The sequence below is a fragment of the Miniopterus schreibersii genome (assembly GCF_964146895.1).
Source record: "Miniopterus schreibersii genome assembly, chromosome: 7".
Classification (NCBI taxonomy): Eukaryota; Metazoa; Chordata; class Mammalia; order Chiroptera; family Miniopteridae; genus Miniopterus; species Miniopterus schreibersii.
The window spans coordinates 43,924,426-43,949,193 of record NC_138108.1 but is presented as its reverse complement, the minus strand read 5'-3'; the positions used below and the strand labels follow the sequence as shown (position 1 = coordinate 43,949,193).

General features: G+C 37.2%; 1 protein-coding gene across 1 annotated transcript in view; it reads right to left on the bottom strand.

The window, feature by feature from the left end:
• The window catches only part of LRP2 (LDL receptor related protein 2), a gene marked incomplete at its 5' end in the record, with an annotated part of 182,270 nt that overhangs the window by 81,227 nt on the left and 76,275 nt on the right, over positions 1-24,768 (bottom strand). The window contains 15 exons of the mRNA XM_081141970.1: positions 4,649-4,777; positions 6,823-7,000; positions 7,916-8,144; positions 9,156-9,340; positions 10,132-10,343; positions 11,224-11,472; positions 12,651-13,028; positions 15,401-15,517; positions 15,622-15,741; positions 16,877-17,119; positions 18,271-18,552; positions 18,932-19,069; positions 21,385-21,515; positions 22,336-22,461; positions 24,305-24,497. Of these exons, the coding sequence (XP_080998096.1) occupies positions 4,649-4,777; positions 6,823-7,000; positions 7,916-8,144; positions 9,156-9,340; positions 10,132-10,343; positions 11,224-11,472; positions 12,651-13,028; positions 15,401-15,517; positions 15,622-15,741; positions 16,877-17,119; positions 18,271-18,552; positions 18,932-19,069; positions 21,385-21,515; positions 22,336-22,461; positions 24,305-24,497 (2,910 nt within the window). The remainder of the gene's footprint in view (positions 1-4,648; positions 4,778-6,822; positions 7,001-7,915; positions 8,145-9,155; positions 9,341-10,131; positions 10,344-11,223; positions 11,473-12,650; positions 13,029-15,400; positions 15,518-15,621; positions 15,742-16,876; positions 17,120-18,270; positions 18,553-18,931; positions 19,070-21,384; positions 21,516-22,335; positions 22,462-24,304; positions 24,498-24,768) is intronic.

Below are 24,768 nucleotides of genomic sequence, written 5' to 3'. Positions count from 1 at the left end.
AAATTAATGCAAAAATATAAAATGATTAATCATTGTATAATTTTCATGGGCTAAAGATGATGCTTGATTATTTTGATAATCTGAGTAGCTTTACATCTTCAGCAGGACTATTTGACACTTTTGTCTTTAGTTATTTTCACATCTCATTAGCTTTTCCTTGTTCCTGGCATTTTTATTGTTGAGGAATAAATTCACATTTACTAACCTAGTCCAAATTTAAAGTAAATTTTGAAACTATTAATGCTTCCTGATTTGCAAAGTTCTGCAATATATAGCATTTAGTCTTCAAAACAAGCCTGCAGAGTTGTTTTCAATTAAGGACAATGAGACTTGCAAGGGCTATGTGACTTCTGCAGGAAACAACACAGTGAAAGGTTATGTCCTCTCAGAGCTGCTCCACATTGCCCCCTTCTGCCTAACTGCAATAGCCATAATAATCAGCCCCACTTTCTGAGAATGTGCGCCACACATTATACACCAGGCAAATATTATTTCACTTAACTTATCTCCCTGAAGCCTCATAACCCTGTTGGTTAACTAGTTACCACAACCCACCACACACCCTCACACACACAACTTTCAAACAATGCACAAAGAAATGAAGCGATTTAACAGAGGTTACACAGCCGGCTCTCTTGGACTCTAAAACTGAAGTTCTTAATCACTACTTTGCAAAAAGTGCAGGCCAGGTGCTACTTATGAATATCAATTACCACTCAATTCATTTGACTTCATAGCAGTAATAAAAAAATAAAAGCTATCAGTTTCAGATGTACTTCAAAATTATACTGAGATATTTATTCATTGATTATATGTTATAATTGCTCATTGGTTCAATAAAAACAAGAATAGTTTCCCAATTTCACTGGGAATATTTTAAATTTTACTTACTCAAAACCTGATACTGCCCCTTTTAATGGGTAATTTTCCTATTGCTTAACCAGAGGAATTCTCATCCAAAGCACTGTTTAGGACCCTATAAACTCTGCATTTCTCATCCATCAAACATAGGCCTTTCTGATTTCTCCGAGGAACTTGTCCCTTAAGCACTACCCAGCTCTACTCCTTCTCTGGTCATTACTCCTTTCTGGGGATGTGTCTCATGCCTTTTATCTGATCACTGGTGCACTGGAGAGCGCTTACCACCAATGAACATTTGTGGGCAATGGACCACAGGGTGGGGTATCATTTAATTCTGCACTGACAGGAAATATGAGAGCCAAGGTGAAGGATGATGCCAGAGAAGCACCAGACAGGATGTGACCACTGAGACAAGTGGCCTACGAGGGTGCGTGGAAAGTGCTCTGTGGGCCTGGCCAGCATGGCTCAGTGGCTGAGCATTGGCTTATGATACAGGAGATCGAGGTTCAATTCCCATTCAGAGCACATGCCCAGGTTGGGGGCTTGATCCCCAGTGGGGGGTTTGCAAGAGGCAGCCAGTCAATGACTCTCTCATCATTGATGTTTCTCTCTCCCTCTCACTTCTCTCTCTGAAATCAATAAAAATCTTTGAAAGAAAGAAAGAAAGAAAGAAGGAAGGAAGGAAGGAAGGAAGGAAGGAAGGAAGGAAGGAAGGAAGGAAGGAAGGAAGGAAGGAAGGAAGGAAGGAAAGAAAGAAAGAAAGAAAGAAAGAAAGAAAGAAAGAAAGAAAGAAAGAAGAAGAAAGAAAGAAAGAAAGAAAGGAAGAAAGGAAGGAAGGAAGGAAGGAAGGAAGAAGGGAAGAAAGAAAGAGAAGAAAGGAAGAAAGGAAGAAAGGAAGAAAGGAAGAAAGGAAGAAAGGAAGAAAGGAAGAAAGGAAGAAAGGAAGAAAGGAAGAAAGGAAGAAAGGAAGAAAGGAAGAAAGGAAGAAAGGAAGCAAGCTCTGTGAGAAAGAAACAAGGGGGAGTGATTTTATGACACTGTACACCAATAAAGGAGCAAATGGGCAAAAAACACAGGACTGGAGAAGGTGAAAAAAAAATATTTTAGAAAGCTTATCATTTACTCAACACTTACTGAGTACCACTGTATGCCACAAGCAATAAGCGAACCAGGTGGAGGGCAAGACAAAGTACATGGGCCCTTACGATTCCCAGTGATAAAGGCCAGGAAGGAGTAGGCACAGAAGAACCTAGGGTTGAATGAAAGGTTTGGGAGGGGGTGATATTTATGCTTTCCAAGGTCAGTATGTCTCAGTTCTTTTGAAATGAAAGGCTGTTTCTTCACTTTTAGCTTTCATGTCATGATTCCATTAAGAGTTGTGTGAGCAAAGAAGGGAGGTGGAAAGAACGACAATCAGAAATGGGAAACTGATGTTGCAAAAGAAAGGTGACATTTCTGACTCCCAAACCTAGGTCCTACTTAACTCAGATCTTGCACCGCAACCTTTCCTAGAGCGGGAGCAAGGAGTGTTTCCTTCTCCTTTTGCACAGAATTACCAAGCAACTGCCTGGTGTCCCTCAGACTGAGTCAAAAACCTATTTTGGATTTGAGGTTATTTTAGGGGGTGCCAGGGAGATGTTCTGATTTGAGTTTTATTTATTTGTTTTTGGAATTTGGGAACATACTTTCAAAAAGGTAAAAAGCTATTTCATACAAAGAAAGTTCTCATTTTAAAATTTTATAACAAAATTAGGGGAAAAAAGAAGCCTCCCATAATCCCCCTACCCCACTGTAACCACTATTGGCACTTGTGTGTGTTGTCTTCCAGACTTGTTTAAGGCATGTTTATACATGGCCAAACTTAGCATCTGCTTTTCCCTAAACCTTACCACATAAACATTTCCAAAGATATCCCAGACACTAAATAAACACTATTTTAAAGTATATTTTAAAGTATATTTTAAAGTGTAAGTCAAGTAAAATGTTTTCATCTACAAATGTTAACAAGTCTTCTAAGCTTCTTGTTGGAAAAAAAATGTGTAACTTTTAACACACATTGACACTCAGTTACCCAAGTGGTACTGAGAAGCCAGTTGGGAAACAGTGAAAAGGTTCCACCTCAGTAAGGTCAAAACCACTAGTGGAATTATTTGTGAAACAACAAAAGGTACTATTTAGAATTAACATTTATCAATCACCATCAGACAGTAATACTGATTACACCAATCCCCAACGCCCAATTCAACAATCTTTGTGTGGTGAAAGAATGCTTTATATCCAAAATATCTAGAGCCCAGTTCAATCTTCTGCTGAAAGACATTGAGGACACACTAAATTAAACAATGTCAACAAAGATTAGGTTCCTAATAAGTCTCTGAAGAAAAATGGCAAATGCTAATCCCTTTATAAGCATTACCAATAATTAAAATCTTTCACCAGGAAAGCATCATTGTAAAATATTACATGCTGATGGAATAAGCCTACATCTGCATAATCTGTAAAACACCACACCTGGATTCCATTTGAAAACTAAATTTCTCTCTAGATTAGGATTCTATTTTCTCTCCCTTTAGGAATTTTTTTTTTAATCATTAAACATTTCATTTGAACTTATCTACAGCCATTTTTATGAGTATCAAAACACATTCACTCCTCTTCATGGAGAAATGAAAGAAACTTGAGTTTAGAATAACTCTCTAGATTTTTAAGCAAAGGCAAATGATTTTTTTTAACAGAGTTTATCATGGATCAAGTACATACTCCAGAAGAAATCTCTTTTGTAGATTGACTACATCTTTTCCTTCCTTTCTTACTCCCTAAAGTACTTGTATAACCCTCCACATACTCTTCAATCAACCCAGTAAATTATCTAGGATGAGATAAAGATTAAATTGCTCAAATAATCATTTTAAATATTTCATAGAGCAGAAACTTATATTTTTAAAGTATCAGATAATAACAGTCAAGGTACTGAAACTGCAGTAGGAAGACCTAGGCTACAACACTCATCATTGACTATTGGTTATGAGACTAAAAATGAGATAAGGATCCTGAAAAATGAAGCCATACAATAATGTCAAGACAAGCACCATATGATTTCACTCATATGTGGAATCTGATGTACAAAATGATCTAACAAGCAAAACAGAAACAGATTCATAGATAGAGAGCAGGCTGGCTGCTGTCAGGTGTAGGGTCTGGGGGGCTGCCGGGGGGGGGGGGATTGAGAGGAAAAAAAGAGAAAAAAACTCATGGGCATGGACACAGTGTGCAGTGATTGCTGGGGGGGGGAAGCAGTCGAGGAGGGTGTGGGGGGAATAAATGGTGATGGAAGGAGACTTGACGTGGGATGGTGAACGCACAATACAGTGCGCAGATGGTGTGTTGTGGAATTGTGCACCTGAAACCTGTATAATTTTATTAACCAGTGTCACCCCAAAAATTCAATAAAAAAGAAAAACAAGAAATTTAAAAAAAGAATCTTAACTTAAGTGCAGAATTTGTAACTTTCCATTACCATAGCTTGTCTAACTGTAACCAGGTAAGAGAAAATGTGATGTTAAGGGCTGTTGAATCATATGCACACATAATATTAGCTCCACATACAGAAACTATACAACAACTGAGGTGCTCGGTTAAGCCACCCCATACAGCACGCACTGTGCAGACTCCTGCTGAATCGAAGGGAACACAGCACACACTCCATCTGCAAGTGATTTAGAGCTTGCACGGCTTTGCACCCTGTGGCAAGGCCACCTTCAGGGCACACTTAAAGGGCATACTGTACCTCTCAGGCAAGTCAAAGAATCATGAGAGAGGCTCCATCCAGAGGGACAAGCACAGGAGTAAAGCTGTGGCCTCTGTGAGGAAAGCAGGCATAGATGGCTGCAGCGGGCAAAGGCACATGAATTTATGCCTGCAATAGAAAGAGAAGTAAATATTGCTGAATGGAAAGAACCCATATTAAAGTATACACGAATGGGCAAAGAAAATGTGACAGGCATTTATATATACACATACACGACAGAATATCATTCAGCCATAAAAAAGGAAATCCTGCCATTCGCAACAACATGGATAGACCTTGAGGGCATTATAATCAGTGAAATAAGTCAGGAAAAGGTAAGTACTGTATAATCTCACTTACATGTAAAATTAAAAAAAATAAGGAACTTAGAACAGATTGGTGGTTGTCAGAGTCAAAGGGTGGGGAGTGAGTAAAATGGGTGATGGTGGTCAAAAGGTACTAACTTCCAATGAGAAGACCCATCAGTTCTAGGGATGACCATTGTTAACACTACTGCATTGTATATTTGAAAGCTGCTGAGAGAGTAGATCTTAAAAGTTTCATCACAAACAAAAAAGAATGTTTTTGAAACTATGTGTGATAATAGATGTTCACTAAATTTATTGTGGTGATCATTTCACAATATACACATATTTCAAATGATGCTGTATAACCTAAAACTGATACAATGTTATATGTCAATTATCTCTCTATTTAAATAAGAAAATTTTAAAACATGTACTAAGTCATACTGTTCCTGTCCTCCCAGAGGTCCCCAGTATTTGAAGACACAAGTACATGAAGTCACCTCTGTTGGTTTTATTTTTTCCCTAAACTGCTTTACCCTTCCCTAACACCATGTTTTCAACATAAAATTCATAAGAGGTGTAAGAGAGAGGAGTGACTTGCCCAAAGTTACAGATCAATCCTGTCTATAACCAGATTATGAACAAATAGCCACTGAGTAATCTTGAGCTTAATATGGAAATATGATGGTAAATATTATGTCTCCTTGCCTGGCCTAAAAGATCTTTTCACATTAAATGAAACTAAGGTGTGTGCCCCTATGTGACTTTTACATTTACCCACTGTTGACCAAGTTTGGGCTAGATAATAATCCTGTATTTTTCTAATGATGACATCTCTGCCTGTCTCTGCTCCTTGATGAAAGGGATCCTGTGTGCATCCCACGCTCACAGGATGTCCACTAGACCTTATATATTACATACCCTGTCAGGTTCATTAATCCATTCATTCACTCCAAAATGTTAAGTCTTTCACTATGTACCAACTGCCACTCCAAGCACTGGGAATACTGCAAACATGGGGCAGATATTCTAACTAAGGACACAGAACTAAACTCATACATTGCATAATTTCAGAATGTGAGGGTAAAGAGCAAAATAACTATGAGAAGGGGAGGTGATTTTAGGCAGGGCCAGCAAGGAGCATTTGATAGAATCCTAAATGACATGAAGGAGCAACATGCAGAAATCTGGAGGAGAGATGTTCCAGGCAGAGGGAAGAGCTAGTGCAAAAGCTCAGTGGTAGAAACTTGCCTGCTGTGCTTTAGGACCAAAATGAAATCCTATGAAGCCCAATGTGGCAAGAGTGAGTGGGAAAAGAGAAGAGACCAGGGAGATAACAGGGGCAGATTCTGATGTGATGAGAACCTATTTCCGAGTTATGAGGAGAGATTAAGTAATTTATCCCCTCCTCACACTAGAAAGAACACTTCCAAAATCAAATTTTTAAATCACCTAGCCACCCACACCACGAACTCTAGGATGACGGGTAGCCACACAAGAGCACCCGCAGGGCAACGGTGCCACAATAAATGAGTCCTAAAAATAAATAGTAGTGATCAAAGGATCTAAGGGACTTACGTGTCTGGCCTATGCTGTATTTGTCAACCGAGGAAACTGAGACTCAGAGAAAAGTCACAGAGGCAGTAGCCAATTGCTAAATAAAATGACACAATTTAAATCTTCTGTTGTTACATATAAAATTTGAGTTTTCCATGGTAGATATTAGTAAAGAGGAAAGGAAGGAAAATTCGTTGCCCAAATAAATGGGTCTGCAACATTGTGCATTTTACATTTCCAGAATAAGTGTTTTCCAAGCTATTTCCAGGAGAGATGTCTCTCTCTCTCTCTCAATTATCTCTCATTTACCATTTGGCTGTTTCGAAGGATGAACTGCAACAATGCCAAGGGGCTGGTGCACATTATAAATTACAACTGACTGGTTCCCTCCATGCCACTTGTTGGCTTGAGTAACCTGTTGAGTTGCGCGGTCAGTCCAGTACACGGAATCCTCAAAGAGAGTTAGGGCATAGGGATGCCGCAGAATCTGTGAAGCAGAGGAAAACAATGAGATCTCGCCCAGAAATAAAAACCAAGGCGAACAAAGCAGAAAAGGATACCAAAGAGATGGCTTCCTTTAGCATTTAGTTATTTAATAAAAACGTAGGGAAGTCATTGTTCAAGAGACAGACAAAAAATAGACTGCTTGACCTATTGCCCACTATACCACTCAAAATCCTTTCACATACATGTGCCTCTGAGTCTTCATTTTTACTCTGGTAATTACACTGGGCATCCATTTTACAAATGAAAGCAAAACCAAAGTGCAGAAAGTAAGGTGATTTGTTTGGATCCCTTACTTCTAAGGCCTTTAGCCCCCACCCCATTGTCACCACTCTTCTCCAGTGCTGTTCCCACTGTCTTGTTCTGCCACCCACAGATGCACATAAATCTGATACAGCTTAGGTGCATATTTCCTGAAGGTAGGGAGGCCCTCCCAGGGTCACTTCAGGTCACAAAACTATAAACAGTGACAATTTTAAATAGAAGTCATTAACAGATCTTTGTAAAATAAACATTTTCTGTATTTTCCCATAACTTGTGAAAATAAATTCCACAGAATTTCCTGAATAAAAACACAAAGCAGAAAACAGGCTACGATTAATTGAGAATGTAAATATAATTAAATTATTAATATTTGCTTAACACTTTTTAAAGGTACAGATTAGCATCTACAGATCAACTAAAATCATACGAGCAATCTGACCATGAACTAGAATAAAAATACATATTTTCAGTTAGTAATAACAGATGGATTGGCCCTTATTCCCGCTGATATTTCCTGGATTGACCATATAATGTCTGTAACACAAAAATTAAAATTTTTCCTTTTCTTGTAACTCTTTCTGCTTTCCACTGAACACTATTGTGATGTCAGTTCTTTTCCTCCCTACCAACTTACCAAATCACTGGCTATCACCTGCCTCCGATGTTGTCCATCATAATCACAAAAATCTAAGTAATCAAGATAGGCATCCAAGAAGTAGAGCAGTCTGTTGGGGTAGTCAATAGTTAAGCCATTGGGCCATAGAATCTTGTCTTGAACAATAATGGTGCGCAAACTGCCGTCCATGCTGGCTCGCTCTATACGGGGGTGATGGCCCCAGTCAGACCAGAACATCAGATGGTCACTGTGAAAAGAAATAAGTTACCAATTGGAGAGGATATCTTTCAATATAGAAAAAAAAACCCTGTCGTCTTAAGTGATAAAACATCATGTTTATACTCTACTTAAAATAAATCATCTTTAGTTCAGAATATATACACAGAGCTTGTTATTTCCTCTGAGTGTTGCAAAGTAAAACTGTAACCATGATGGAATCACAAGCCATTTAGGTGTTTTTATAATGTTCATAAAACATGCAGTACATTATGACACTAAAATGTTTCAATGCCAATTCATTTCTATATAATCCACAAGTATTTGATCTCGAAAAATCCACCTGTCCTTGATGGCCTGCCCTTCCATGCTTAAGAGTCAATTTCTTTATCATCAGAGATTAATCATAAATTTCACTGTTGTGTAATACTCTGCAATATCGAGAAGTCTGCATCACGCTGAACATAATTTGCCCAACTTGCCATCCTGCAGACAAGAATCTAAGAGAATCTAAGTGAATTCAAGAAAGGAGGCCCTCAGAGGTTTCTAAGCACTTGGGAGAATTTCTCCTTCCCTTTAGGACCAATAGGCAAAAATTTTCTTCCTTGTAATACGTAAAAGGGAAAGCTAGTAAACAACATGAAACAGAAGCAGAAAAATCTGGCTTTTTAAAATTTTTTATGAAACCATGAGGTATCAAAGTTAAGGCAAATTGACCCATCCATGGAATATTACTGTGTGCATTGATTAGAAACTTAATTATATAATTCTACAACAATCATTTCCATAATTGTCTTGCCAAGCTAATAAATCAATGTAGTCTTAAAGTAAACAACCAATTGCTGTTGTGTACTTTATGACAAAGATTATTCAGATAAAGAAAGGATAGCAACAACCAGCTGGATGCCTAGCACTGCTACAGAGATATGTAAACCAAGGATTATTTTAAATTTTATGATATGCCTATCAGTCACATCATGCTCCTGTTGTTTTTCCTTCATTATAACCATGTCAAGGCAACATCACTAAAAAAAAGTCTTACCTAACTCTGGGATCTATAGCTAGTCCCCTTGGCATTGTTACATTTTGACCAATCAGCACAGTCCTGTGGCTCCCGTCCAGTTTAGAGACTTCAATTGTTTGCAGAACATAGTCTGTCCAGTAAAGATTGCGACCCACCCAATCTACCACAAGACTTTCAGTCATGGTGACACCACTGTCAAGTACCTAAAGGCAAAAATGAATAAAGAGAGAATTATAAAGAGAATAAATGAATGATAACATGAAAATTATATGAAAATCTGGAATAAAGCACCTAACTTGTCCTATGATTGATTGATTATGAGCATTATAAATTGTCTTCCCATGTAGCTAATCACCTAATCAACACTATGTTTTTATAGGGAAAATATACAAGGTTTTGTAGAACTGAATACTCTAGGATGATTCTGTGGTTGAATTAGTGTATAGTCTCATTTTCGTTTCAAAGCGTTTTCAATTAACAAAAGCTCTATCCATTCACTAAATTGTCAACCCTATGAAACTTTATATTTATAATGCCAAAAGTAAGATCTTTATTAAGTGCCAATGATTACAAAATAAAGTTCTAAGGAGCAGAGGAAATATAACCATCAAGGGTCAAGAAATAAAATTGGGAGATGGATTGAGAAACATAATTAAATTAAAACTAAGAAAAGCAACCCCTTAACTCCCTTGCATTTTCTTCTGCTCTCATATATCAGAAAAAAATTGCAAAGGAAACCACATAGATTTTTGAAGCCTCTGCATCATGTGACCTAGAATTCAGAGGAATGGATCTGCCTTCAGAGGCCATATTCTTATCTAAAACACCCATAGATTTGGAGTTACAAATCTCCAGGCCTCTTGGGTACAATTTGGCCCAAAGGGGAATATGAGAGCTGCCTGGGTTGCAGTAGGGCCTTTCTCACTGGGGAGTAAGCAAATAGACCCAAGACAGGGGAATTAGTCATGCCACAGGTCAGTAGAAAGGTACTTACTACTTTTCTGTCTGTTCCATTTTGAAATGCACTCCAGATTTTCCCCTCAGTTCCATCAGACCAAAAGACACGACCACTGACGGAATCAAAATCAACAGCTACAATGTGAGAGCCATCCTCGATAAGTGCATAGATATTGTGGATCTGAGAGGTAATATTGTCAGCAACAATTTGGTTCTGACTTGCCACAAGTAACAGAAGACTTTCAGATGCTGTCCAAGAAGAAAATGCAAAAATGTCAGTGATTCTGGGAGAAAACAAAGCTAAAGCATCTCAAATATTTCATGTAATACTTTTGGTAACAAAGGAAGATGTAATTCCAAAGTATAGTAATGGGAAAAAACAAAAATATCTATGAGAATGATTTTTAATCATTTTGTTCCTTGCCTGAATAGTTAGCTGATTTTCATGAGAATTTAAAATAAGCTTTCTCTGAAATATTTTTCTTGTATATTTGAGTTATATTGTCTAAATATCAATCAGGAGTGAACTATAGTTGCATTCTTCCTCTTATTATAGTTACCTTTGTACTTTCCTTATCTTCTTTTCTAGATTGTAGGCTTCTTGATAGCAGGAATCATGTCTTAAATATTGCTATTTTTCCCAAGGCATTCAGCTGTGTCAGAGACTTCTAATTACCTCCTAATATCCCCTCTACTTTGTTTTAGTCTCCTTTATTTGGTCATTGAAAGCAGCTGAACTAATATCTTAATACATAGTATAATCACTTTCACATAGTAGAAACTGAATTAATATTAAGTAAATTGAATTCATTAATCTCATTATATAAAGATACTTAAACACAGAAATCATTTTTAAATAATATCCAAAAAATTGATATTATTCTAAATAATTTTAAAAATCATTTTCTACCTGTATGTTTTAACCTCTATTTTCCAAAGTACAACAAAATCCTTATGTATTATAACTCATTTCATCCTCACAAGAAACTGAAATTTAAAGAGGTTATGTAATCCATCCATTTGACTCCTGATCAACATGGCCAAATGTCTACATGCAATGTTTGATCTTAAGCTCTGGGGTATGTTGTTAACTGGCTGGAGTTCATTCACTTTCAAGTTCAGTCATTACCTGTAACTTTGCAAGTCTTCCCATCAGTGTCTAACATGTATTCTTTATCACACCAGCACCGGAAAGAACCTCTCGTATTGTAACAATGCTGGCTACAGAAACCTGGAATGTCACATTCATCTATGTCTTCACAGGTCTTAGAATCATTGGCAAGCAGGTATCCCTCTGGACATATGCATTGAGCCCCAAAGGGCCCTTGAACACACTGGTGAGTACAACCAGCATTTAAATTTGAGCAGCTCTCCTGGTCTAGAATTAAAAAAGAGAATCAGAAAGGGGAAAAGTGAGGAATCTTTGCTTCTTTGGTTCACTCTGCTGTAAATATTTGTCATATTGTCTCAGGCCACCTTCAGCATAATACTCAGGTAAGAGCTAAGTGCAGCATTCACTTGGATGAACTCCACAGGCTAGTCAGTGTCTGCTCTGATAGGCCTAAGGATTTGGACCATTTTCTTCACTACAACTCTCTATTATAATTCCATTTAGTGCAATGACAGAAACTCGGGAAAATATTGTTGGTATCAAGAAACACAACCACCATTGATAAAGCATGCAAAGAGACCCTAAATTGCTTCTCATTTGCCTTCTGATATTCTTCTACCTATATAGAAATAGAAGGTAAGACTTTGACATTATGAGCAAGGGCTAGTTGGTCTATGAAAGTGAACAAGTGGGAGGAAAAAGGCAACTGGAACATTAGAGGGCACAGATCCACTAACATGCCATCATTCTTTACTTTCAGGGCCAAATGGCAATGCCTGAAGCCACCCAAAGACAGCTCACATGCCTGGGGATGAAAATGCCCTCTATTTCCACGTAACTTATTATAAGAGTCAGGATACAAAACATGCACTAGAAGGGGAAGTAAGTCAAACTGATTAGAACATTTTCAGCACAAATACAACACATAAAATCATAAAAATAAAAAATACTTTGTGATCATACCTGGCTGGGGTTCATCTGAGAGTGAGCATTGATTAAAGAGGAAAGAAAGAAAGGACAGTAATTAGGATTACATGCCAATCACAGAATTTTAATCTCAGCAAACACAAATCCCCGGACCTCATTTGTTTTGTGGCAAGTTCTGATTGAAATTAGAAAATATTAAAGTTAGAAAAACTTATGAGCACATTACCAACAGAACCAATTTAATTTGACAATCTAACAGCCTCATTTAATCTTAGTTTTTAAAAACAATGATATAAAAGAAGTAAAAACACAGAACCAAGTGCAAAGGGTTTAATGAGAAATATTATCCAGTGATGATTTATTTGAATCATGATGGCTATCCCTACACAGATTTGAACTCAGAGAGGAGCTGAAATCCTTTCCTTAAAAGCTACATGGTGATTATAACAATGGTGATGCACAGCAGGCCACTGGTCAGAATAAATTCATGGCCAGTAAACTATGGTCAGAAAACTTACTGCAAAGTGGGGACTCATCTGTCCCATTGGGGCAGTCAGAGATGCCATCACATACTGCACTCAGATTCACACAGATGCTATGGCCAGGGCATTGCCATTGCCAACTGGGACAGTAAAAGGCTTGAGTAGGGCAGTCCTTCTCATCACTCATATCCCTGCAGTCATTGTCCCCGTCGCAGACCCACTCTCTGTAGATGCAGTTTCCATTGTCACAATGGAAATGAGATGGAGAGCAGGTCTTGAGCACACAGCCATTGTGCTCATCAGATCCATGGATGCAGTCTGGGTGCCCATCACACTCCCAGTTCCCCGGGATGCAGAGACCATCTGATTGGCACTGAAATTCATCTGGATGGCACATACCAGGAGGCCTGGTTGCTAAAAAAAAAAGCATGGGGAAAACAGGCTTGTGAATGCAATTTATAATCCCTTTTACGTAATCCCTAGAGGAAATGATTTTGGATCAATGGTAGGCTTATAATAATGACTATGGCAAAATAAATATTAAAATATAAAATGATACATATAGTGTCTTCTCCAACATTGTGGCAGATAGGCATCTTTATGTGTCTGATCAATTGATCTGACAACAAAGAACATGATACACAACTCTTGAATAGAAGATAAGTCGAGTCAAAAGCACATTCTAGTTCCTGCATTTCTTATGTTCATTCAATTACAGAATAAAGCATAAAATGTACCTGTCTCTTTTTTTTTTTTTAAATATATCTTTATTGATTTCAGAGAGAGGAAAGGAGAGGAAGAGAGAGAGATAGAAACATCAATGATGAGAGAATCATTGATCGGCTGCAGCCCGCAACCCGGACATGTGCCCTGACCAGGAATCGAACCCCGATCGCCTGGATCCTAGGCCGCTGCTCAACCGCTGAGCCACACCCAGCTGCACTGTACCTGTCTCTTTATTAAAAGAATCATTGGAGCATTTCAATTGAGTTTAATTATCTATGGTTATTTTGAATATCATACATTTGGATGTTATAATTGTTCCTCAAATGAGCTGTATCCAATGAAACCACACATTAAGTAAACAAATGGTGACAGTAAGCCCTTAATTCTTTGCAAATTTCCACTGTTCATCAAGCAGTCTTTGAGAGATAAATAAGAACTATCTCCCTATTTCACAGAAGTAAGTCCTAACTTCCTCACTCCACCAGGGACCTAGTAAGGCAACAGCAAGTCATTGATACCTGGAAGTTTAACCTCAGATCACCACAAAAGTCTATATTTTCAATGTGAAACAGGAAAATTAATGATTACGAATTTCTAGGTATGGTACACACCTACAAAGTATGTAAGCATTTTATTTAACTTTGCTTTTTATCCATAGATTTAAACACTTCTTTTCTGATTGGGCAGATTTGATAGAAACCTGCTTTTTATGTTCCAAATACCAATACAGTGGTACCTCGGTTTTCAAATGTAATCCATTCAGGAAGACCTTTCGGGTTCTGAAATGTTCAAAAACCGAGGGATCAACAGCCAACAGCGAAGCCTCAGGATCTTGCCCTCAGCAGAAACCTTGTGGCATGTTCAACTTCCAAGGCGTGTTCGAAAACTGAAGCATTTCCTTCTGGGTTTACAACGTCTGTAACCCGAAATGTTTGTCAACGGAGACATTGGAAAACCGAGTTACCACTGTACTCAGCGAGGCCAGTGTGGGTCAGCAGTTAAGCATCAAGCTATGACCCAGGAGATCAAGGTTTGATTCCCGGTCAGGGCACATGCCTGGATTGCAGGCTTGATCCCCGAGGTGGGGGTGGGGGGCGCTTGATCCCTGGGCCCCGGGGGGGGGGGGGGGGAGGCAGCCGATCAATGACTTTCCTATCATTGATGTTTCTATCTATCTCTCTCCCTCTCCTTTCCTCTTTCTGAGATCAATAAAATACCATTATTCAAACAAATGACCACTTCATGGAAAACATTTTACAAGTTTAAAATCCATGTAACACAAAATGTAGGCAATAATAAATCCTGTTCATTATAGGTTTCTAGCTTTTGAACATTTAGGTCCATCAGATTTATATTCCACAAAGTTCTCCTTGAATCCTCTGAGTAAAAGGAATTTCTTTTCTCTGACCCTCCAAAGAATTTTATCTGTATCATTTTAAAGGCCCTTGTAACTGTCCACCTTGCTTTAATTGTTTCTTACATTCTATAATTTCTCTTTCCAGATTCTAAGGACAAATACCATATATAATATCTTAGCAGAGGTTCAACCAATAACAGCTGAAAGAATGAATTCATTAGAGTCAATATCTAATTCTGCTCCATACCATATCCATACAATCATTTTACCTCCACGTTGAGATTTAAAAGAATCAATTAAGGTGATGGGAAAAGTAAAATAAAATAAAATTTTTAAAAATAATAAAATTAAAAAAATATTTTTTATTTACTATGTCTCAAAAATTTTAAACACACTAATTTGGGATGTCCTAGTTAAAATTAATAGTAAGAACAAAAATATCTAAGAAATATTTAACCTACCTAGGAAATTATTTAAAAGTGCCCACTTACACAATCACTTACTTCACAAAGTATAAGTCATTATTTGGTAATGCCTTGGCAACTTTATTATACGTTTAATAATGCATTCCTTTGATAATACTTTGTAATTCAGACTATCTTTCCTCCAGTTTGTCTGAGTTAGAGAAAATCTATAGCAATATCAATGCTGGTAAAATGAAATGATTTCTTCATCTGAAACATTCTGGGTGAATGGTACTTACGACAGTCTTTCTCATCAGAGTGGTCACTGCAGTCAAAAACACCATCACAATGATATGTGTTGCTAATACACTTATCCTCACTGGCACATTTGAATTGAGAAGCAGTGCAATTAATTACTAAGAATGAAAGAGAAAAGCATTAGAAATCAGCTCAATGAGAAAATGACTAAACACTGGTATTTTTCTAAACAGCATGAACAAAAATAAAGCAATCCACTTACCACAACCGTTCTCATCAGATCCATCAACACAGTCCTTGTCCCCATCACAGACATAAAACAGGTCAATACACCGATGGTCAGGGCAATGAAACTGACTAGGTTGGCAGGTTGCTGTAAAGTCTAATGTCATCCAAAAACAAAAACAAATAACAGTTTATTTCTTGTCCAGTGGGTATCAGAGCCAAACTGAAAAATGCTAAAGAAATAGGTGAGTTATCTCAATTGTACATGTGTTCAAAATTCCTTCAAATCAGCCACATTGCCAAAGTCAGCCCAGCAAAAACACAAAATTAGGACAGTTTGGGAGAACATTAATAAAAAGATTATGGGCAAAGTCAAAAGCAGTGATTACACCCTGAAAAACAGGCCAAACTTAGAAAGTAAGCATCATGGACTACACTTCACGAACACTAGAGCAAGTCTAGGACAACACCAAAGCTAATGGAACCTAGCGAGGCAGAGTGGTTAGCATGGTCTGCATGCCTAGTAGCAAAGGTGTATAGACAAATCATGGTAACTGGATTTAATCCAGGGTCTAAGCAGAACAATTCTAAAAACCAGGGTCCTACTTTGCTGAAAAGACACAGCCTTAGAATCAGGTGTGCTGGCTGCCCCATCCAGCAATGAAGTTGTGTTAACTATAGACTCATAAAATGTGAAAGCTAGAAAGGAGCTTAAAGCTCATCTACTCCAGAAGGAAAATGACTTGCCTAGTCATGCAGCCAAAACCAGAACTTAGTCCAGGGAAATTTACTCCACCTTAAATTATTATTGCAGACATGAAAACAAACAACATAAAGAAAACTAGAACGGGTAAGATAAAAAGCAGGTGGATAAGACTGATGATATGTAAATGTTCTGTGCTTCTTTATTCTACTGCCTTTTTGCCTGTGTCAAATGAAAAGAAAAACAAGAGCCAAATGTCTGGACATGTTTATATGATTTGGAAAAAAACAAATTTGTTTTAAATATCAGAATAGTTAGTTGAGGGATTTTTTTCAGTTTCTATCTGGACATTAGACATCAGAGACAGTCCTCACTTTGCTTCCCCAAAACTCAATATTTAGTAGGACTCTAAGCTACCCATGTTTGCTCTTATAGCCTATTGATACAAAGACCAACAGATGGAATAACAGTGGCTAAGATACAATGAAAATTGTGTGAGGCTTAGAGGAATTTATGCTAGGCCTACTGATTGTTCAAATCTATTGACTAAGATGATCAATCAACCAAGAGAAATCCATTCAAAACTTACTGCAATCCTTTTCATCAGATCCATCCCCACAATCATTATCTGTGTCACAGAGCCAGTTCCTTGAGATACAGAGGTTATTATCACAGGTGAAGAAAGATGCAGGGCAGGAAACGTGTGGCCGGGTGGGGCAGTTCTGCTCATCACTGCCATCCACACAGTCATTGTGCCTGTCACAGCGCCACTGTGCAGGGATGCACTCTCCCCCATGGCCACAGGTGAACGCTGAAGGTGCACAGGAATTATCTACAACAGAAACAAACTGGTCATGATGACATTTGTTTTTACAGCCTTTTAAATGGTTCTTACCTTGTAAAGGCGCAATTCTTCTCCTTTTTCAAGGAGCATGATACAAAATAAGGAGAAATTGCAAGTCATTCAAGTCCTCCTCCTCATTATCATCATCATCACCATTGTCTGGCAGCTACTTAGCAATTATCATAAGCCAGGCACTTTTCTACATGCTTTTTTTTTTTTCTTTCTCTTAATCATCAGAAGAATACTGTGAGGTACACATAATTATCTGCATTTTACAGATGAGGAAACTGAGGCTTTGAGAGCTTTAGGAATCTGCCCAGGATTAAAACTGTCGTTGGTGTGACTGTAAGGCCCATCCTTTACTTTTAAGCTTACTTCCTCCAATAACAATTTCAACCTTGGTCTACAGAAACCTTGAAAGTGTGTCATTTGAAAAATGCAAATTAATAAAATATTTGGGGGAAATCTGCACCTTTAGAAAGAGGAAAGTAATACACAAAAGGAAAAAAATTAAGAAGTTTCAGAAAAATGTACAACTGGGCATTTTTATTTTCAAATCTGTTACTCTTCTTTTTCTCTAAAAAGACAGGTTATTATTACTATTCATCTCACCTTGTTAGAGATTTCTGAGATTTCTTCTGTCCTTTATCTTTTATTTTTTAATGGAATACTTTTGTATTCTGAAATAGCATTTATTAGACTCCAAAATGTATAAACTAGATTACCATAAACAGAAGAATACAAAGATGAAGACCACCATTTCACCCCTAATTCATTTTACACCAAAGGAGGGTGGGGAGGAGTATAGGCCAAGAGATTTTCAAAAGCTATTATTGGTAGTACCAATTCTGTGATACCATTCTCTCAGATACTAGTTTGTTTTGATTTAACTTTTTCAGGAGCTTGACAAAATGTAATGACTCTGCATTGGTCCAAACAGTCAGTGTCAAAAAGATACTTTATTGAAGATAGTCCAAATCAATGTGAGAAATCAGTTATAACATTATCTATGAATGATATTTATTGTCTAGCTTCCTAAAATCTGAAACTTTAAAGGATACTTTTTCCCATAGAGATAACCCAAGCTTTTTTTTAAAGCCCACCTCTCTCTGTTCATCTCCAGTGTATAAGCTACTTACTAAATGTGCCACATAGATGTTCATCGCTGTTATCATGACAGTCATCAATTCCATCACAGCGGTAGTAGCTGGGCACACATCTGCCGTTGGTGCATGGGAAGGAAAAGGAGCCACACTGCTCCAGGGGTGGTTCATGGGCCGGGTCTTCCATGCACGTCAAGTGATTGGAAGTCAGGCTCATTCCATAGGGACAACCACACACCCGCTGGAAATTTGGCACTGGGAAGCAGAAGTGGCTGCAGTCGCCATTCGGATGAGTGGGTCGGTTACAATAGTTAGAACCTAAAAAAGCAATGTCCTGAGATAGTGAGTTCATCACATTTCCATTACATTGATCGCAGCTGTGGTTTGTGAAGAAAAACAAATGGAAAAGAAAACTTTTGAGACCAATATTAAAAAGTAGCTCCCTCTTGGAAATCAACCTATCAAATATAACATTCAATATAAAAACAGAGAAGTGCTAAAATGTATTTTTTCCAGGAATGCTTTTAGAGTTAGCAGAGTTGAACAGAGATTTTTAAGTCCTACAGTACTAAACTATCTGGGTGACAGGAATATAAAACTATCAGGATCTATATTTAATAATAAGTCCTTAAAGAAAAAAGGAGCTACCATATTAAATAAATATATCCATATAAAAGAGCTTGGCAATCTCACTCACCAATCTGGATATTGTCATCATATGATTTCACATGCATTATATTACTGATGCCACTTCTGATAACTGTCATGTCTCCACCATCTGTTTTCCTGACTCGAACAATAGCACCCAGTCTCCAGTCAGTGAAAAATACATAATCTAAGGAGAAACACAGGTGATTAGTATTTTTGTCACAGCTCACTTACAAATCACTTGAAAATACGCAATAGGTTTGTAATGCTTCTTGCAAATGTGAGAAGCTTCTCCCATAAATATCTGTAATATGTTTCTGTAATCATTTTCCATGACTTGCTACTCTGTAGAAATGACTTCCAAAAAGCTTGTATATTTAGTAGTTCTAGGGTTCATATTCAGGCAAACATGAATGGAGTATTGTGATGACATTTAATAGCAATTAGGTTTAGACGTCCATGAGTGAAAATAAAAACTAAAAAGCCTCAGGATTCATCAGGAGAACACTGAAGGGTACCTCATAAGACTCAGTTCTTATCCCAGCTATAGTTACTAACCTGATCAGTGCTGGTAGGCACATACTTAACTGTGAAGGCTCATTTTCCTAGGAAAATTAAGGCAATGGACTAAATTGTCTCTAAGCTCCCTTCCAGGTCAAAAACTCCATATTCCAAATCTTAATGAAAATATTTAAAAAGACTTTTTACAATCAATTTTAATAAAAAGCTATTGAAAATGAAAAGTACAGATCTAGTCCAAAGAACTTTCAGTATATGTTTGGGAGTCAATAAAATTATCCACAGAAGTATGCCTATAACTACAACCACATTAATGTTCCATGAAGCTCAAAATAGTAAGATAAAAGTAATGTAAGATTCTTAACATCAAAATTTTAATCATAGTCACTTTACACTAGCTATTGAAGCAGAGAAGTAAACGTACACATTTTGATAGTTTCTAAGAGAAAAAATCAAATCAAAGTGGATTTTCTCTTTAACAATAGCTTAATTAAAAATTCCAACTCACCGGACAATGATTGAGATGTCACAAATTCTATCATTAGACCAGTTTTCCTTATCTATGGTCTAATCAATGACTCATCAGTCCCCAGACTCACTGAATATTATCTAGACTGACTGTCAATCTCAGGCCCACCACTGATGAACAGATTTTACTATACTTTAATAGACAAGGAATCCAATAAACCTTTCAGTCCTGTGTGGTGTAACAGTCAAGCAAATCTAGCCTTTGTTTGAAAGATGCATAATTTCCACGGTGTTGAACAATAAAAGAAATTTCCGTAAGACATGCATGATGAAGGGCAGTGTTGGGAAAAACTATTATTATTCATTATTATTATTATTATTATTTTGAGAATTCTGTGTTGTTCTTATGGGTTTGCACTCAAATTTTTTCATACTGATGAAACCAAAAGTCACTGAAACTGCATTTTTTATTCAATCCCAGATCATTCCAGCAGAGAGCAGAGAAAATTTAACGTTTTTATAGTGTTCCTGTGTGACAGCAAATAACGTGTGACTGACATCATTATTAAAAAGGGAGTGAATGTATGGGAGGATGAATACAATTGACATAAAAAATCTCATAAAAGCATTTCTTAAATATTTTTAAATACCATGCACTCCTCCACAGATAAACAGGCAGCAGGATGGAACATGCAATATATTTACCAGCTATTCATTCCATGCTGTGTGTGTGTGTGAGAAGGTCTTTGATTTATAGGCAGTGTCCAGTTGTTGTTGTTTTTAAAGCACTGTGCTAATTATTCAGAGTAGGACATTTCAACCAGGGACATAACTAGCATTATGTGTAGGCCTTTGGTGGATCACAGAAGGGCACTCACCCCTCTAACTGCACTAATTATAGTTTGTCAAGCAAAACTGGGGTAGATTTTAGTCTCTCCTCACCCTCTCGGCCTGGCCCTTGAAGCTACACAATCATTCACTTACATTTCTATGTGACAGAGATGTCAGTTACCCAACATTGTGACTAAAACACTTCAGTCATCTGGTCAGTATACAGTTGATGAAATATATGTAATAGTTTTTCCACAAAAATTCTGAATAGGTTCTGGCAAACATCAGAGAACAACAAAATGCTATGATAGTTATTACAAACAGCTCTTGCTGTTTTATTCTTGAAAATGATGAAGGCCATAATTTACTATTTCTTTGTTTAATATTTATATAACAGAGTACTTGGTATGTTAAATTGTACAACATGTGTATTCTACAAAGTGCTATACCCATACAAGTTGTCAATATTATTATCTAAAAGTGTCTAAAACAAAAAATATGTACTCTAAAAGTGAAATATTCAGTCAACAAATCAAGTATTTTGTCTATACATAATAGCATGTTTTAATTTTCATATTCTAAAGTGGGATTTACTAGAACTGTGAGATTGCCAAATGAGGATGAGTCTACTATTACAACTTGCAAAATATAAAAACAGCACACTTTTGTTGCTCCAAAACATACCCTGAAAGACGGTAAGTCCAAATGGATGTGTCATCTGCTGTATATGGCCCAGGACTCTTCTATCTAAACCATCAAAGGTGCTGTGCTCAATTTTATCAAATAAGGCATCTACCCAGTACAATCGTAAAGCACTAAAATAATAAAACATTTAGTTAGTTGTTATCCAGAAATTAGAAAAGCACCCTTTATAATGAGGGCATTCAGAAACCCTTCAGTTGACACATTTATTAAACAATGTTTTTAAAACTTAAATTATACTCATTAAAAATTTCATAGTTTTATGCCTCCCACTCCAGAAAGATACAGCTACTTTTATGAAGTGATTTTTCAATTAAATGTTTTAGAAAACTTGAAGTTTTATTTTCAAGTTAGGAATTTTATTTTCCTCTTTGTTAAATAAACAAGAAAAATATTGGTAGCTAATCTATGTTTGAAGGGTTAAGTATATGTCTTCCTTTTTTCCTCCTATAAACTACTTTGGCATTTCATATCTGTAAGCTTATTTACCCTGTTACCTTTTCCTATATTCCTAAATAGATCACCAATTTTTTGGGATCTATATCTTATACTTCAAAAATTCTCCCAGAGTGAGTATAGACAAGTATACATTTGATTAATTGACACCAAAGATTTCCCAGCCTCAAGATATCCCACTTCTAATGGGGCTTAGGCCTTGTCTCCTCTATATTGACCTTCATTCTGCTTCCTCTAGCAATTTCCGCAGAACATTCATGAATGCATTAGTTTTCACCCCAGCAAACACTGGCTAACTGTGTGTGTGTTTTTATGTCCCTATAGCATTGTACATCCTTCTCACATTGCCATCAATGATGTAAAAACACACAAGAGCAAGGAGTACCAGTTTCCTCACTCCATCATATTTTCACATATTGCGTCATATGTGTTCCTCAGTAAGAGGGAACTCAGCAATTCGGGATGATTCCTACTCACCCCCAATCAATGGCCAATCCATTGGGCCATCCAAGAGTAGTATTTACTATAGGCAAAAGGTTAGATCCATCACCCCATGCTCTCATAATTTTAGCAGGACGGAACCAATCAGTAAAGAATATATACCTAGAAAAAGAGGTAATAAATCAAAGATGTTAACACTGGGACATACCACATAACTTAGAGAGATTTAGCACAAACACAGATTCTCCAGGGACTTGATGCAAATAATTTCATTTTCTTTATATGCTGTTGGGCTTACACAGGGGTAAGAGGGGACCTGCTTATTAAGCAGATTTAGCATATAACTGATCTAATTCTTAATTAAAGGTTCAGTTTTCAACTAAATTCACAAATACAAATGACATTAAATGGACATCCAGAGACTTAGGACCTACAACTGCTGTCACCAAGCAGATTCTTTAAAAAGACACAATTCAGGCTGTATTTTAAATACTCCATGTTGTTCAAATGAAATAATAAGCTATGAACAAGAAAACAGATTTTCATCTCTCCATTTCTCTCTGGACTAAACATCCTGGATCCACTACATCACCTTTCAGTTGTCTCCAAGGAATTGATAAATTTGTAGGGATGCACTTCATCCCTGATGATGAATGCATCCCAAACAACGTGACTGTTAAACATCACCTTACCCAAAGCATCTCCTTTTATTCTGAAGAGTGGCAAAAAGATAAGTCTATGGGGAGGGGGGGAATTTTTCTCTTTCATAAGAGCTTTAACAACTAAAATTAGTCTTTTCCGAAATGTGACTTCATATTATTTTAAATGAAGGAGTTATTAAGAAAGGAATTAGAGCTTTTCAAAACCAAATGCCAAAGATTTAGTTTAACATAAATTCATTAGAAAAATCAACAACTTAACTCTTTATAGGGTAATAAATTTATCAGTAGTATCAGTTTTAAAATGCTTCTTATATTTATTTCATATGAAGAAAATTAACATACAAAAGAAATACTCTAGAGTCAGCATACAGAGTTGTTAGACTGTAGGCTTTCCGGTCATACAGACCTGGAATTTGAATACTAACTGTTGCTGAAAAAGTGTGAGTCCCTGGACAAGTTACTTGAACCCTCTGAGCCTCAGATTCACTCTCTCTAAAACAGGTATTATGTATACCCCACTCACATCACAAACTACTTTTTAGATTAGCCAAGATTATACATGTACAGTTCTTACTATGTGCCCTCAGTGAACCAGGCTTTAGTGAATTATCAGTCTTTTTTATTATTATTATTATTGTTGTTGTTGTTGTTCCATTCAAATACAGCTGGTGCTGTGACTCGGATGGTCTTTTCATTGCCTAGCGTGGCAGGATTCCAAGGAAGCCCACCCAGGACCACCTTGCAGACTCGGACCCATGCTAGGTACCAGCAGGGGCCCATTACACCCCACTGGCTCCTAGCTCTGCATCAGGTGAGCTTGGGTGAGTTTCCTTGGAATTCCAGATCTCCCTGTCTTAAAAGAGGCTAACTTCTCTAAGCTGTTTTTTCTCCAAAAAATCCTTGAGGTGGAGCTAAATGTTAAGGATTAAGAGAACCTATGCTAAAGATAAGGGTAGAGATAACTAAGAGGGGGTGGGGGATAAGTGACTGGTTTTTAACTTTGGCTTTTCAATTGAAATTGCTTAGTTCTGCTGCATGTTCATTCCTTCCCTAATGAATCTGTGTCACATTGTTTGTTTCTCTGCAATTGTGGGGGGGGGGGGGGGGGGCTTGCTTCTGTGAAGACTGAGAAAGTGGAAACTAAGAAGTATGTTTTTTGAAGGAGATGGAGTGATTACTTAAGCCTATGTATGATGATGCTAAAGGAATAAAATTTAAGCTGATTTCCATTTATATAGTTAATCTTGTATTTGCTGAACTTGTCAAATTCCTAGGACATCACTTTTCAGTGACTTTAAAAGACACACACTTTCAAGCTCTCAGGAAAATGTGAATACACTTACCCAGCAATAGGATGAACTACGATTGCTCGTGGGTTATTTAAATTCTGGACTATCTCACGTCGTGATTTATCAGCTAGCCTCATGACACTGACGCTCCTATAGGAAAGGTCTGTCCAATAGAGGTTCTTTGAAATCCAGTCAAAAGTCAAACTTTCAACACTTTCCACCCTGTTCGCTATGAGAATTTCTTTTCCTATAAGTTAAAATATGGACATGGATTAAACTGAGCATATTTTATACATACATTTCCCTACTATTGCATATTTAAATTTTGGTTCAGAGTTAGAGCACATTTCAGTAACATTCCAAATTCTTTTTTTTTTAAAAAAAAAACAAACCTGTAAGTTGCTGAGCAACAGCATGAGATAAACCTAGAATCTATCCATCCCTAGGTTAGATCTCAAAGAACAGATATGATTCTAATAAATAGAACCAGGAATGGTATGGCCTAGATTTACTCCCTT